Below are 14,745 nucleotides of genomic sequence, written 5' to 3'. Positions count from 1 at the left end.
CCGTTCATTAACAGAATTTATCGAGCAACACTGAGGCCTAGAGAAGCTATACGACTTGCCCAAGGTCAACCAGAAGGCAGGTGGCAGATAGGATTAGACCCCGGTCCTCTGATTCCCCGGTCCTCTGATTCTCTTTCCACTAGGCCATGCTGCTCCTCACTTTCATTCTCATCTGAGAGAAGCAGCATGGCTTAGGAATCAGAGGTCGTGGGTTCTAATCCCTGTTCCGCCACTTGTCAGCTTGTGTGACTTTGGGTAAGTCACTTAACTTCTCGGTGCCTCTGTTACCTCATCTATAAAATGGGGATTAAGACTGTAAGCCCCACGTGGGACAACATGATAACCTTGTATCTACCATGATAACCTTGCAGCAACCCCAGTGCTTAGAACAGTGCTTGGCACGTAGTAAGCACTTAAATACCATTATTATTATTCAGCACTTAGAACAGGGTTTGGCACATAGTAAGCGCTTAAATACCATCTATTATTATGTCCAAAACTCCAGAGTCATTTTAGTACCACATCCACAGTTCCACAAAAGACAATTTGATCTGACCCGAGTCTGAACTGCACATAGACAACAATTACTTCTACTCCACATCCTGAATAGATAAAAACTGTGAATTTATTTGCCAAACACCATACTAAGCGCTGGGGTATATGTTGGCATATGTTGCCAACTTTCTCATTCACCCTCACATCCAAGCCGTCACCCTGCCGGTCTCAGCTCCGCAACATTGTCAAGATCCGCCCATTCCTCTCCATCCAAACCGCTACCCTGCTCGTTCAAGCTCTCATCCTATCCCGTCTGGACTACTGCATCAGCCTTCTCTCTGATCTCCCATCCTCGTCTCTCTCCCCACTTCAATCCATACTTCATGCTGCTGCCTGGATTGTCTTTGTCCAGAAAGGCTCTGGGCATGTTACTGCCCTCCTCAAAAATCTCCAGTGGCTACCAATCAATCTGCGCATCAGGCAGAAATTCCTCACCCTCGGCTTCAAGGCTCTCCATCACCTTGCCCCCTCCTACCTCACCTCCCTTCTCTCCTTCTCCAGCCCACCCTTCACCCTCCACTCCTCCGCCGCTAATCTCCTCACCGTACCTCGCTCTCGCCTGTCCCGCCATCGACCCCCGGCCCACGTCATCCCCCGGGCCTGGAATGCCCTCCCTCTGCCCATCCGCCAAGCTCGCTCTCTTCCTCCCTTCAAGGCCCTGCTGAGAGCTCACCTCCTCCAGGAGGCCTTCCCAGACTGAGCCCCTTCCTTCCTCTCCCCTTCGTCCCCTTCTCCATCCCCTCGTCTTACCTCCTTCCCTTCCCCACAGAACCTGTATATATGTATATATGTTTGTACATATTTATTACTCTATTTTATTTGTGCATATCTATTCTATTTATTTTATTTTGTTAGTATGTTTGGTTTTGTTCTCTGTCTCCCCCTTTTAGACTGTGAGCCCACTGTTGGGTAGGGACTGTCTCTATATGTTGCCAACTTGTATTTCCCAAGCACTTAGTACAGTGCTCTGCACACAGTAAGCCCTCAATAAATACGATTGATTGTCAGCCTCCTTGCTGACCTCCCTGCCTCCTGTCTCTCCCCACTCCAGTCCATGCTCCATTCTGCTGACCACATCATTTTTCTACAGAAACATTCAGGATGTGTCTTCCCACTCAAGAAACTCCAGTGGTTGCCCATCCACCTCCGCATCAAACAAAAACTCCTCACTATTAGCTTCAAACCACTTAATCACTTTGCCCCCTCCTACCTCACTTCGCTCTTCTCCTGCTACAACTCAGCCCATACACTTTGTTCCTCTACTGCTAACCTTCTCACTGTATCTCGATCTCAACTATCTCGTCACCAACCTCTCGCCCACATCCTACCTCTGGCCTGGAACATCCTCCCTCCTCATATCAGACATATAATTGCTCTCTCCCTCTTCAAAGCCTTAAGGAAGGCCCATCTACTCCAAGAAGCCTTCCCTGACTAAGGCCTCCTCTCCTCTTCTCCCACTCCCTTCATTCATCCTCCCTCCCATCCCCACAGCACATATGTATGTATATACCTGTAATTTATTTATGTTAATGTCTGCCTCCCCCCTAGACTGTGAGCTTGTTGTGAGCAGGGAATGTGTCTTTGTTCTTACATTATACTCTCCCAGGTGCTTAGTACACAGTAAGAGCTCAAAAAATATGATTGAATGAATGAATAACTTGGAATGAGAATGAACTGAAGAAGAGCCATTGTACAAAAAATGGGTAGAAAAGATTTTTCAAAGATTCAACTGGATGGACTATCAATCCATGGTATTTATTGAGCATGTACTGTCTGCAGAGCACTGTACAAAGTGCTTGGAATGTAATATCAACATTAATAATCTGAGATTGTCCGCAGCAGTTCAACTTCATTGAGGTCAAACAGAACTATAGGATGCTAAACAAAAAGATAGTGTTGCACATAGAAATATTTCATTCTTTATCCCAAATTGATAGTTTATATGCAGAAAGAGTGGCAGTGATTGCTGAAAGCAAAAAGGTGTCTGATTTGTTTTTTTCTTTTTTTTTGCAAAAATGAATTTGAAAGAAATGCAACTAGGAGTATCATTTTATCGGAGAAGAGGGCAAATTCCTTGGGCTGTGTCACTTTTTTAAAAACAAATATACAATGTAAGGCATTTTAAGCACACATACTCACCTCCTCTTTACAGATCAGATAAATGTGGTACTTGTAATGATGGAGTGAATGATATAATGAATACATCTGTATTTTTTCTGGATCTACGGCAAACTCCTACAGATGAGAAAAAAAGTACTTTTATTCAAAATAATGAAAAAGTATGATCAATTTGGATGAATCTTAACTTTAATAGTAATCCCTCCTTGAGGGTTTCTTCAAATGCATATTTACATCTGGCATAAAGATGAAGAAGTAAAAACGTGATCATGCAAACTTCGTTGTGAAGCACGTTGTAGTACAGAAAGTGAATGAGAGATTTCAGGGTTGATTCCTTCAACTTCATCATAATAGAAGTCCTGATTTTCTGATTTAAGATTAAAAAACAATATGTGAAAGCAGTTTGATTAGCCTTTGTATACTTACCTGTGCTGATTTAGTAGTTGCTTTTGAAGTCCTCAAGGTTTTTTTGTTATAAGTTTTGCCATTCACTTTGATTTTAGGAATTGCAGATCCCCCATTCTTTGCTTTAGATTCACGGGTAATTACTGTCAGTTCAGGAAAACTTTCCAAAGCAGTCTTAAAGCAGGAAGGAAAAATAAATGAACTGTATCAGAATTAAACTTACCATTATTTTTTAAGCAAATTATATAGCTACTTTCAAAACTATGTAGTTTCCAATTTACAATAATAGTGGTATTTGTTAAGTGCTTACTGTGTGTCAGGCACTGTACTAAGCGCTGGGGTAGATACAAGGTAATTAGGTTGGACGCAGTCCCTTGTCCCTTATGGGGCTCACAATTTTAATCCCCATTTTACATATGAGGTCACTGAGGTATATAATATATATCTTGATAGAAATTTGGAGAGCTAGAAAACTTGGAGAGCTAAAAAAGAATGGGTTGTTTAACTGGCAAAATAAGTGGTTCAAATCAAACTTTCAGTTGCTACTTCTGCCTATTTAAATCTCACTTTTAAAAAAAGTATCAATTTTATAATGCTCACACTTTTTGACATGTCTCTTCATAATTCAGAAAGATTTTCTTACATAAAATTACCTGCTGCTTTATCTTTATTTAAAAACCTTCCCCTATACAACAAAACCAACAGACCAAGAAGTTCAGAAAAACCAAGTTCTCACTATTGTGAGGACAAAGAGTTAAAATGTTCTAAATGAGAAAATGTGTCTTTTGTAATGGAAATTGATAGACTGTAATTTTAAATAAACAGTTTCACAATTCAAGGACACTCTTTTCCAGAGTCTTGCAGTATTCCCAAGCACCTGGTACAGTGGCCCTAAAATAGAATGTGCATAATTGACATTTTTATAACAGATAACTTTCTTTCCTTTTAGAAAGGACTGAAGGAAGAAACAATAAAAGTTTCATCTGCATGAAACAATGAGATTATTTGGGATGTTTTGGTCAGTGGCTACAGTTGACTGGCTGAGCCAGCAACTAGAATTTGCTGGCATCAATTCCAATTTCTTTTCTTCCAAGTATGTGTTCCTGCTTTCCCTATGGAACTTAATTTTTCATGTTTGGATGCTTTTTATTTCTTCAATACTCATCTCTGACAGACTTAATTCTTTCAACTGAAAATGAGAGTAGAACTAAGGTTGGTTGCTCCTCCTAAACTTGAAGATATTAAATAAAAGAGCTAGGAGACAAAAGGGCATCAACCTCTCCAATAAACCCAGGACACTGAATCACACAGAATCCAGAAAAAAAGGAACCAATCATCACCACTTCCAGGGACCTTTGAACATCGATGGAGAAAACAACTTGGGGGAAAGAGGGGTTAAAATATCTACATTTCATCAGTTTCACCTACAATATTAGGTAAGCCGATTTACTGATATTACCGTAAAAAGTCAAATCAGTATTTCCCTTAGCTTTTTAACCTTGTATAAAATGTGTTAAAATTATGGGCCTAATCATATGTAGACTAAACAGCTGAGGTAATGATTGCTGATTTACTTCAATTTATTTTCTTGCTTTTAGGCAAATATGCAACACTGATTATGATTTAAAATCAGTGCTGTGTCATTTTATGTTATGTGAGAAATCTGCATGTGGGTAAACAGTATGAAAATTAAAGACTTTCAAATACAATGTATTTACTGATTCAATAGGCTTATCTTTCCCTGAACCAGTGCCTCTATGTTAAAGTGCTAGCAGAAGTGCAATATGCAAATTCACTGATGGCTTAGGCTTTGTAGGTAGAGCATGGGAGAGTCAGAGGACCTGGCTTCTAATCTTGGACCCGCTACTTGTCTGCTCTGTGATCATGGGCGAGTCACTTAACCTCTCTGGGCCTCAGTTAGTTATCTCATCTGTAAAATGGAAATTAAGACTGTGAGCCCCATATGGGACATGCACTGTGTCCAATCTAATTACTTTGTAACTACCCCATCCCTTAGAACAGTGCCTGGCAAAAAGTGAGGGCTTAATAAATACAATTAACAGCCAAAATAAGTGAGAGAAGAGAGAAGTCGGATGGTTACTCCCAATCACTGGCAAGTAGGTTGACTGCCTGTCCCAATGAAAGTACTGTCTATACCACACAGAATATAGCAATCATTTGCAAGAATCAGCTACTGCCTGGTGGATTCACTTTCTCTGGAGATTTTAGTCATGGAGAAGCTCCCTTCAGGCTCAAACTATAGAGGACTTTTCGAACCCCACTCTTCGTAGTCAGGGAGGCATGAGAGAAATGACAGCGATTTTACTTTAGAAATTAATTAAAATCATGAGTGTATATATTCAAACTGTTACTCTAGGACTTGATCATTTTAGATCTTCTTAAACTGCAGACATGGTCTTAGTATGACATATAAATTACTAGACTTAAGACTAGTGAGTTTTTGTACTGTGCTTTTGGTTAAATCAGACACCAAAGCTAACTTACAATTTGGAAAGTAGGAAAGCAGTTCTATCACTATAATTGTAAATATCGCCTGTCATGCCAGAATCCATTTTCCTTGGCTGGAAAATAGCTTGACTAAAAAAAAAAGACAGTCAAACAATGGGAATCTTTACAAACTACATGATGCTAAAAAGCTTAAGCCTACCTGATGGAAACTGAATTGTTGCACTCCAAGTGAGGCAAAAGATTCCAGGAAGGAGTTTCATGAGCATTCAAGGTGATATGAATTTGATTTAAAAACACTAATAAACGGGGAGAGTTGGGAAATTTAGACAAAATGCACAAAAAGAAAGCTAGGTGAATGTGAAAGCTTAAGGACAAACAGTGCTATATGAAAACAAAAAGCTTCTTTTATCCTAAGAATAACCAACACCAACAGAAGATACCTAATGATATAGAAATTGAATTCTTAGTGTAGGCAAGATATAGGGCTTCTGATGATGAATAACAAGCAAGGTTCAAAAAAAATACCTTTAATGATTGATCCAAATGTAACTTAGAAAGAAGCCTTTTCCTGTTGTCATTCAGCATGCCATCAATTTTTTTCATGTGAGGCAAAAGTAGTTCATCTGAAACAATACAAAAATTTGCTCTACTGAAAAGAACATAGGAATTCAAGAACTTATTTTTCCCTAGCCAATGCTTTTAGAAAAAAAAGAAGGGCTTCCCTTTTGAGCATCCCTCTAGACTGTAAGCTCGTTGTGGGCAGGGAAAAACGCTATCAACTCTGTTGTATTGTACTCTCCCAAGTGCTTAGTACAGTGCTCTGCATACAGTAAGCACTCAATAAATACCATTGATTGATTATTACGTTCAATTCTAACAAAAAGACTGAGGAATCTGAAGAGAAGGGAAATCCAAGCAGGAGTCCCAGGGGGCAGAAGAACAACCTTGGAGGTCCTCCAGTTTGGGAACCAGCCTCAACATTAAGACCACCAACAGTGCTATACTGGGCCAGACAATGGTCCTTCTGGCCCTATATTCTACCTGACTTTGGCTGTAAAGAGTGCCTAGTCAAACGGCCCTTTTTTGACATCCAAGACCAGAGTCGGGGCACTTTATAACATCTCTGTTTCATCCAATAACTAACTTTGGGTCTTCGTATATGAATCATCCCCTTTTTGAACCAACTAGGCAACTCCAAAACTACCCAAAGGCATAAGAGACCCATTCCCCCAGTGATGCCATGTAACAGCTGGTCAGGGATAGGGCAATTAAATGTTCAGCAAAAGTTTCTTGCACCAGCAGAATCCCCCAAGGAGGTTGTTCCTCTCTGTGGTACGTACCCAAGTGGTTGGTTTCAACCAATCAGTGCAACTCCAGAGGTGATTCACCTACACTCCTGGCATATATTTAGGAAGAATTATTTTACTGTGTCAACTCTAATACTTTACAGTTCTAATTGAAACCCCTGGAACTGATCCATCTATAATAGCTATTGTGTTAACTGTGCGCAGATGATTAAGTGTTTGGGAGAGTACAATAAACGTAGAAGCCATGATCCCAACCCACAAGGAAGTTCCAGTTCATTTAAGATTTTTTGGATGTCAATATTTTCTTAATATCTTACCCGTAGCATACAATTTCAATAAAGAATAATATTGTAATGATTAGTAAGTAAATTAAAATCATCTATACCTTTTAGAAGCAAACTGTTTTACGCCAATATCTAGATCCACAGAATGTTAATTTTCCTTAACCACTTCCCTAAATCCTCAATATTTCTTCTCTGGCAGTTTTTCAGCAGCCGTCAAGTGACCAAAGGGAAGACAACTTGTCCATGCTACTTGCTTCTGCAAATTATTTCCATCCTTCCTCAGCCTATGCCTGAAAGCTAGCTTTTTTCTATACAATCAAGATAGCTTTAAACATCTAGGCACTGCCCTCCCTATCCACTCCTAAACTTCCTCCATCCAAATGGTTCTCTGGACTGGAGAGTATCACCTGGTCCCAAAAAGTTCCACCAAAAAAGCTGCAGGCTGGAACAGATCCCTTGTGGGATGAGGCTTTCTGTTCCAAAGCTCAAGTGGTCACCAAGTCCCCATAAACTGAATCAGGATTGTAAAAATATAGTCTGGGAAGCCCAGTAACCTAATTGATACCTGTGGAGGATCTGGACATCTATAGGCTGCTAGATTGCGGTGGACAAGCGTGTGGTTGAGAGCTTTCTAATAGTATCCGGGAAATGGCCAACAGACTTGGTGACGGTAATGGTATTTATTGGGTGCCCACGGGTGCTATGCTCTGTACTGAGTGCTTCCTGCTATGGCACAAAAACAACTATTTCATTGTATTACTACAGGAACCTGGAATGTTTGCAGGCCTCCTAAAAGACCAAACTTCCATCCTGAGGGTAGCTTCCTTCACCTCTTAGGTTGTGGGTCTTAATATTTACAAAACATGACTTCTTTGTAAACAGAAGAGGGAGGAAGAACAAAAGCCATCCAGGAAGGAGGGAGAATGGGGAAAAAGTACCATTCTGATGAGAAACCATTCCGGTCTCACAGTCCTACTCAACTAGTCTCTCGGCTTTTTCCTTAATTGTCAGTTTTCAGAAGTCATCTCAATATGCTCTTTGAAATCATAATTTAAACAAACATTTTTAAAAGTAAACGTATTAAACAGAACAAAAGGCAATTAACTGGCAAATGGTTCAGCTTTTTCCCCCACCCAATATCCCACTAGACTAATCCTGCTTTAAAACTATAAAAACATTTTAGTTCCCTTCAGAATAAATCATTTAGGCAATTTGAGTCTTAATTCATGCCTGAACTCATTATTGGTGGAGGTCTATAGCTATTTCAATGATCATAAGCCCCTGAATTTTTGTGATTACCCAAATTATCACAGTTTCAATACTATATTTAAAAGTGACCATTTCTGAATTTTTGCAATAGTAAATATTTGAGAACATTAGAGAAGAATAAAACTAAAATCTGTTTTGTACAGCTAAGTTTGGGAATTGACAAGTGGGTTTATATTGAAAGTACTGTACTTTAAAATAGTACATAATACTGAATTACAAATACTTCCAAATGATCAAGCAGAAATCCTCAAGTGTTACAAAGAAAGCAGTGTTAACATACTGTACCATTGCTCTTTTCCAAGGCTTGCATTGTATCAGGATCTAAGGCAATGCTAACAAGCAATTCCATATAGCTCTTAAAAGTCTCCTTCATAGCTCTTGTGTTCAAAAAACGTGTGACAAAAGGAGCTGGAGGATCAAATTCTGGGAAAAATATGGAAAATACCAAATTTGCCTTCATTCCAGAAACAAGTAGTTAAAAAAAAATAAACACAGATTTCAGAAGAGGTTTTACTCAACTCAGCACTTAGACATCTAAAACATTTCTTTGAAATGATTCCTATTTTATAAGCAAAGAGTCAACTAACGTGTTCTGAGCTGTGAGATAACAGCTGGGTCAGCACAACAATTGAAGTGGAGGGATCAACTCCAACTAAATAAATTGGGTAAAAAAAAGTTCACTTTGGGGCCTGAATGATACATTTGGGTGGTCTATATGGAACAAATCAACTAGGTGACTACTCAATCCTCACTACATTTAAATTGTGCACACTCAGCTGAAATGAAACATTTTACTTCATTTTGAAGGAATTTTTTTGCTCTACCACAGTTTTTAAGGGAAGTAAGGAGATATTTTTCTCAGAATCCGGTGTGCTAAATGTTTTGGAGTGAAAAAAGGATACAGAAGTGATGAATGTAAAGAAAAACTGTAAACTGCAAAAGATGCTTCCTTCTGAATTACAAGCAATTTAGTGCATGTCTCTTGGAGAGATCATTAAATACAACAGATTAAAAGATAATCACAAACTCCTTTAAACACTTTTACCTGTTGTTACATGCATTACTCACTTCAGGTATCAACAGGTCAGGCTACAATAAGGAATGTATAACTAAGGAAATGCCTTCCGAGTTCCTATCTCCCTGTTCCTGACTCTCTTCTGTCTTTAATTCTGTAATTAGGATAAAAATCTACTATACTGCTCTGTGAGTACTACTAGGTAATGTTAATGAAGCCTGGAAATTTAAATACAAGGGGAAATGTATGCTCATTACTCTTCTTGGATATCTCCGGCAACTCTTCTTGGATATCCCCGGCAACTTCGTTTGAAATTGAAGGCACTGCTTTTAAAAATTAGGGTTTTATAGCAATCTTGACCTTTTCCCATCCTCTCTGAATGGATGTCATTACCGTCAGCCTTATTCATTTTCATATTTAACATATCTAAAGGCCTAGTCACTTTGTGTTAACTGATGGTGACTCCTAGTGGTTAATCGGGCTACTATAATGAAAGGAATTCAGCTACACTTTCTTTTTTTAAAAAAAACTAAACTACATATTCCCAAGTTTATAAGTAGCATTAGGCAAGATTGCTCTATAGGTGCTGAAACCCTCAGCCCCACTGGTCATTTGGTATATACCTAGGAGTTCTGCTTCTTGTGCAATGATCACAAGCAGCTCCAGCAGCGCTGATCGGAATCCCTATGCAGGCTTTTAAATAATCCCAATTTCATCCCCTGGAGCTTTGTTTATATTTCCTCGGAAGTAAAAGCTATCTATATTAGATGTTTCCACATCACCAGGCTGACAAAACATAAGAAGAATTTTATTTGTGGACAGTTTTATAGAGGCCAAGTACAGTATCTAGAAGAATACTGTTCCTTATATGTTTAATAGAAATATGTTCCTTACTTATATCTTAAAAATGAGTACTGTTCTTGCAAACGGTTCAGCTTGCTTGACTCTAAACAAGGATGAGAGAGTAACTGGAGGTAAAAGTTGTGAATTTTAGAAATGCGTTTCAAGGAGGGCACTCCACTGTTACTCCAAGGACACTTCAGTACGATGTAGGTCACTGGTACAATCTAGAAGGAATTGTTTTGGTCTAATATACTTAGGTAATTACCTTCTATGCCATTGATATGGATAATTTCCTGAAAAAAAACGGCTTTAGATTCTGAAATAATGATTTAAAAGGATACTTTCAGTAGCATTTTATTAGCTTCACTTCCTTTCTCCTGACCAATGGCCCATAATACTCACCATCATCACTACTACTAGAATGGACCTCGGGAGATGAATCGGATTGGGAAGAGGAAAATTCTTCTTTCCATTTTTTCCGTTTCTTTGGTGGTGGTTCAGCCTTTGTCTTTGGCTGTTTAACTTTGGGTTTCACAGAAGAGACTTTTGTTGTTGTGGTTTTTGGTGTTGGAGGATCAGGAGCCTTATTGCTACTGCTTGGCTTGGAATGAACAGTTCTGTGATGGTACAAACATGGAAATTTAGTTAACGCACTGGTGATTGGTATAACTGAACCAAAGCAGAAACTGGGATTCACATAAATTGAAAGGCACCTCAGGACACTCGGCAGGACTGATTCAATCACTTCCTTAGAACCAGCCACAAAGCTCCGAGGATCTGTTGTTACAGGACTCTGCGCTACCCTTTAACACTGCCAGACCCTCTGGTATGATCTTCTGTCTTCTTACCTTCTGCCTCTAGGCTCATTAGAACATTCCAAAAAGCAGGAAAGGAAGGAAATGAGATGGTTTTGCTTCTGGCAGCAATGCTGGTAAAGGCTTGGTGGGAAAGAAAGTTGAGGCACCAGTGAAATCCTGACACACAAGTAAGGCCCGGAAAAAATGGTCCTATATTTTGACAATGCTACATAAAGGGAGATAGTTTCAGCGGCTCTTGCTGAAACTATACTATGTACCTGGCACATAGAAGGCCCTTATTAAATAACACAACTGTTAAAACAAGGGGAAGATAACCCATTTGAGAGGGTAGCCAATTTTCTAAAGACATCTTAAGAAATTCCTTCCAATTACCTCTCCCACCTATACATTTTTTAAGTGGCATTTGTTAAGTTCTTACAAAGTGGTAGGCACTGTACTAAGCACTAGGATAGATTCAAGCTAATCAAGTTGGACACAGTCCATGTCCAACAGGAGGCACACACTCAATCTTCATTTCATAAATGAGGAAAAAGGCACAGAGAAGTGAAGTGACTTGCCCAAGGTCACCCAGCAGACACAGGGAGCTGAGATTAGGACCCAAGCCCACTGACCCAGCAGGAGCTGGATGATTGATCCACTACAGGAAAAACAAAACAAAAAAAAACTGCCAATGCATTAAACTACTGAAGAAAGAAGGGGAGAGAAAACAAATGATGGTTTAACTTCCCACAAACCACTCAGGCTTCCTTTTTCTCCCATGGAGGCCAGAAGAGATATCCATGGCTTAGTAGCAAGAGCATGGGCTTGGGAGCCAGAGGACATATATTCTAAACCTGGGCCTGCCACTTGTCGGCTGTGTGACCTTGGGCAAGTCACTTCACTGCTCTGTACCTCAATTACCTAATCTGTAAAATGGGATTAAGACCGTGAGCCCCACGTGGGACAGGAACTGTGTCCAACTTGATTATTTTGTATCTACCCTAGTGCTTAGAACATTGCTTGGCACACAGTACATCAGTAGTACTATCACTATTTTTGTACTGGTGCTGAATACTTTGCTCGATATGCTCTATTCCTGGAGAAATCTGGATGAACAGGTTGGATAATTTTATGATCACTTGTTATACTGAGGTTTCACCTATATTGACAAGTGAGGATTTGTCATTATCATGCATATCCTCTTATTCATGCTATCTCTCATGCCCCTGAGCGTGAATAGTTACAGTAGCCTCACTTACCAAGACGATCTAACCCATTATTCCCTTTTTAGTGGGAAATATACTTCACCAGACTCTCCCAGTGCCTAAACTAAGCCCTGACTGCAAACTGGGCACAGGTGCTTGGCACACAGTAAGCACTTAACAAATACCATTATTAATATTACTATTATTGAAGCTACATTAAGTTTTGAGGTTGCTAGGAGATAATTAAAGGATAGAGGTTCCCAAACTAAGTTAAACTGGTAATCTGTGTGACAGTGTCACGCAAGGGTTGAAAAAAAAAAAAATCTTCCTTTAGCATTGGGAAGATTAGCATTTAGCATCTCCTCAACTGGGAGAAGGACACTGTGCCACTTTAGAGTTGGCACAACAAATCCACTGGAAACTGCCAGGGGAATTCCTACAGTGATGTGAACATGTGTTGTCCCAGCCATGTCTCCATCATGGCACCCTTGGGCTGCCATACACTGTAGAAGGAGAATAGATTAATTGGCTGGTCATAGTCCATATCTACAGGCCACAGATACATTCTAAGTAGATTTTTTTTCCTGGCAATATCAGTATTTTCTAGCTATTGTTTCTGTGGGAATTTAGGAAATGTGTTCTAATCCCCTCCAAACTCCCTAGTGCCTACACACATGCATTTATGAAACTTTATGTAAAGTCAACACTTATTAGTACAGTGCTCTGCACACAGTAAGCGTTCAATAAATATGACTGAATGAATAATTTTAATACTATAAGGCTTAAGAATAAATTAACGGGCTCATTTGATATAGTGCAGCTTTTATGGGAACAGAATCCTGAAATACAGGATGGCACATGTGATTTATGACTCAAACCCCATGTGCCCACTGGTGAGTTCACATTTCACTCACATTGTCACTGAAGTACGCACCATACTTCTTTGTGGGTTTTTTAAATTTACTTTTTAAACTGTCCTCAAGCAAATCCTTGGTGTTTAACAGTAAATGAATCCAGGTGTGAACTAAGCAACAGAGAAACTGGTTTTTGGAGGGACTGTCAATCTAAAGTTCTAAAGGAGTTAATGGTATTTTCAAAATGACTTAATTTCCAGCTGGGGAGGGGAACCTAAGCACATGGAACACCCGGCTTATTAATGGATTATTAAAAAATGTAATTTTTTTTCTTAGCGGCTTCAGCCTTGCCAACTACATGAATTAGTGTTCATTTCTCTTTAAAATGAACTGAGGAGGAGCTGAGTACAGCCTAATAAAAAGCCTAAATGCTTAAAATTGATTCTAAATCACTTATTCACTTAATGCCTCTATCAAATGGAACATCTGTACTGTCAGAGAGGTTATACACTCTTGTTTCTTTGTTTTATCTTTCTCTTCCTACTTACTATCAATCTTTCCCTATCTGTTCTGGCTTCCATTATCCTGCTCTCCTTTATCTCCTCCCTCAGTTTCCTGACATCCTACTAACCCTCCCCTAGGCTTGCTCCACTGCCGACCTTCTTCCCTCACCTGTTTTTCCCATTCTCCCTCCTCTTCCCAGGTCTTCCTCTTAGGTTTCGTCCCCTCCTTTCTTTATATCTCCTCATTTCTGTTTTCCTTTCCCTTCACTCTGTTTGGCCTCTCCTTTTCCCTCTTCTTCCTCCTGACTTCCTTCTTCCCATTTTCTTTCTCTTCTTCATTACCTACACTTCCTCTTCAGTTCCCTCTGCCCTTTCTTGCTTTCCTCCATTCTCAGTACCTTTTCCCTTCTATAAGCATCCCAGTTTCTGTCACCTGAATGTGAACCTGGCTCCTCCTGGCCAGGGGAAGCAGAAAACAGAAGTCACTGATTCCACTTTCCTGCTCCTTTGAAAGTTTACATTAAAAAAACCAAGGCTACACTCTCACCTCAGAGTTCTCCATTTTCCAGTGGGGCCCAGGGCCTCAGCCACAGCTGTGCCTTTCAGGTAAGAAGTTTTGTGGTGATTTTGGGTTTGGAACAGGAGCATGCAGGCTCAGGGGCCTCCTTGTTTGTTTCCTTCTTTACTCCACCACTGTCAATTTCTTCCTATTCTCTACCTTCCAATTTTCCTATTCTTCAATCCTGCTTTCTTACCTCAACCTCCATCCCCAAATCAACAATGGCAGCGAACGTCATTTGCAGAACTGGAGTCGGCAGAGCTAGGAGGCAGGCCTTCCCTGGCAATCACCATATTTCGTTGACTATCCCTCCCAACCCCGAAGAGATGCTGTTGGCATGATTTCCTGCATCTACTGCTGTGCCTAGAAGTGCACAATAAATACTGACAGGTATAGTCAGGGGTGATTTTTTTGTGGGGGAAGCAACGTACTGAGTCAGGATCAGTGCACCCTATCCTTTTTGTTCCGCCTCCTCCGACCCCTAGCATGGGGGACACTGATGGTAATTACTCCCCTTTCTGAAATAAGTGGCTAAATAGCTTGGATTCACATATGAAATGCA

General features: G+C 40.0%; 1 protein-coding gene across 4 annotated transcripts in view; it reads right to left on the bottom strand.

Moving 5' to 3' along the window:
- The window catches only part of QSER1 (glutamine and serine rich 1), a 75,055-nt gene that overhangs the window by 4,472 nt on the left and 55,838 nt on the right, over nt 1-14,745 (bottom strand). For 2 of the 4 annotated variants that reach the window (XM_038764893.1, XM_038764891.1), the window contains 5 exons: nt 10,668-10,882; nt 8,693-8,830; nt 6,073-6,170; nt 3,100-3,252; nt 2,695-2,790 (listed from right to left, as the gene is read on the bottom strand). In XM_038764893.1, the coding sequence (XP_038620821.1) occupies nt 2,695-2,790; nt 3,100-3,252; nt 6,073-6,170; nt 8,693-8,830; nt 10,668-10,882 (700 nt within the window). Of the gene's footprint in view, nt 1-2,694; nt 2,791-3,099; nt 3,253-6,072; nt 6,171-8,692; nt 8,831-10,064; nt 10,209-10,667; nt 10,883-14,745 lie in introns of those variants that run through there. The other 2 variants (XM_038764892.1, XM_038764894.1) reach the window with 2 other exon arrangements.

This window comes from Tachyglossus aculeatus, chromosome 22, assembly GCF_015852505.1.
Source record: "Tachyglossus aculeatus isolate mTacAcu1 chromosome 22, mTacAcu1.pri, whole genome shotgun sequence".
Lineage (NCBI taxonomy): Eukaryota > Metazoa > Chordata > Mammalia > Monotremata > Tachyglossidae > Tachyglossus > Tachyglossus aculeatus.
The sequence above is the reverse complement of the archived record's forward strand: the minus strand, read 5'-3'. Positions and strand labels throughout refer to the sequence as shown.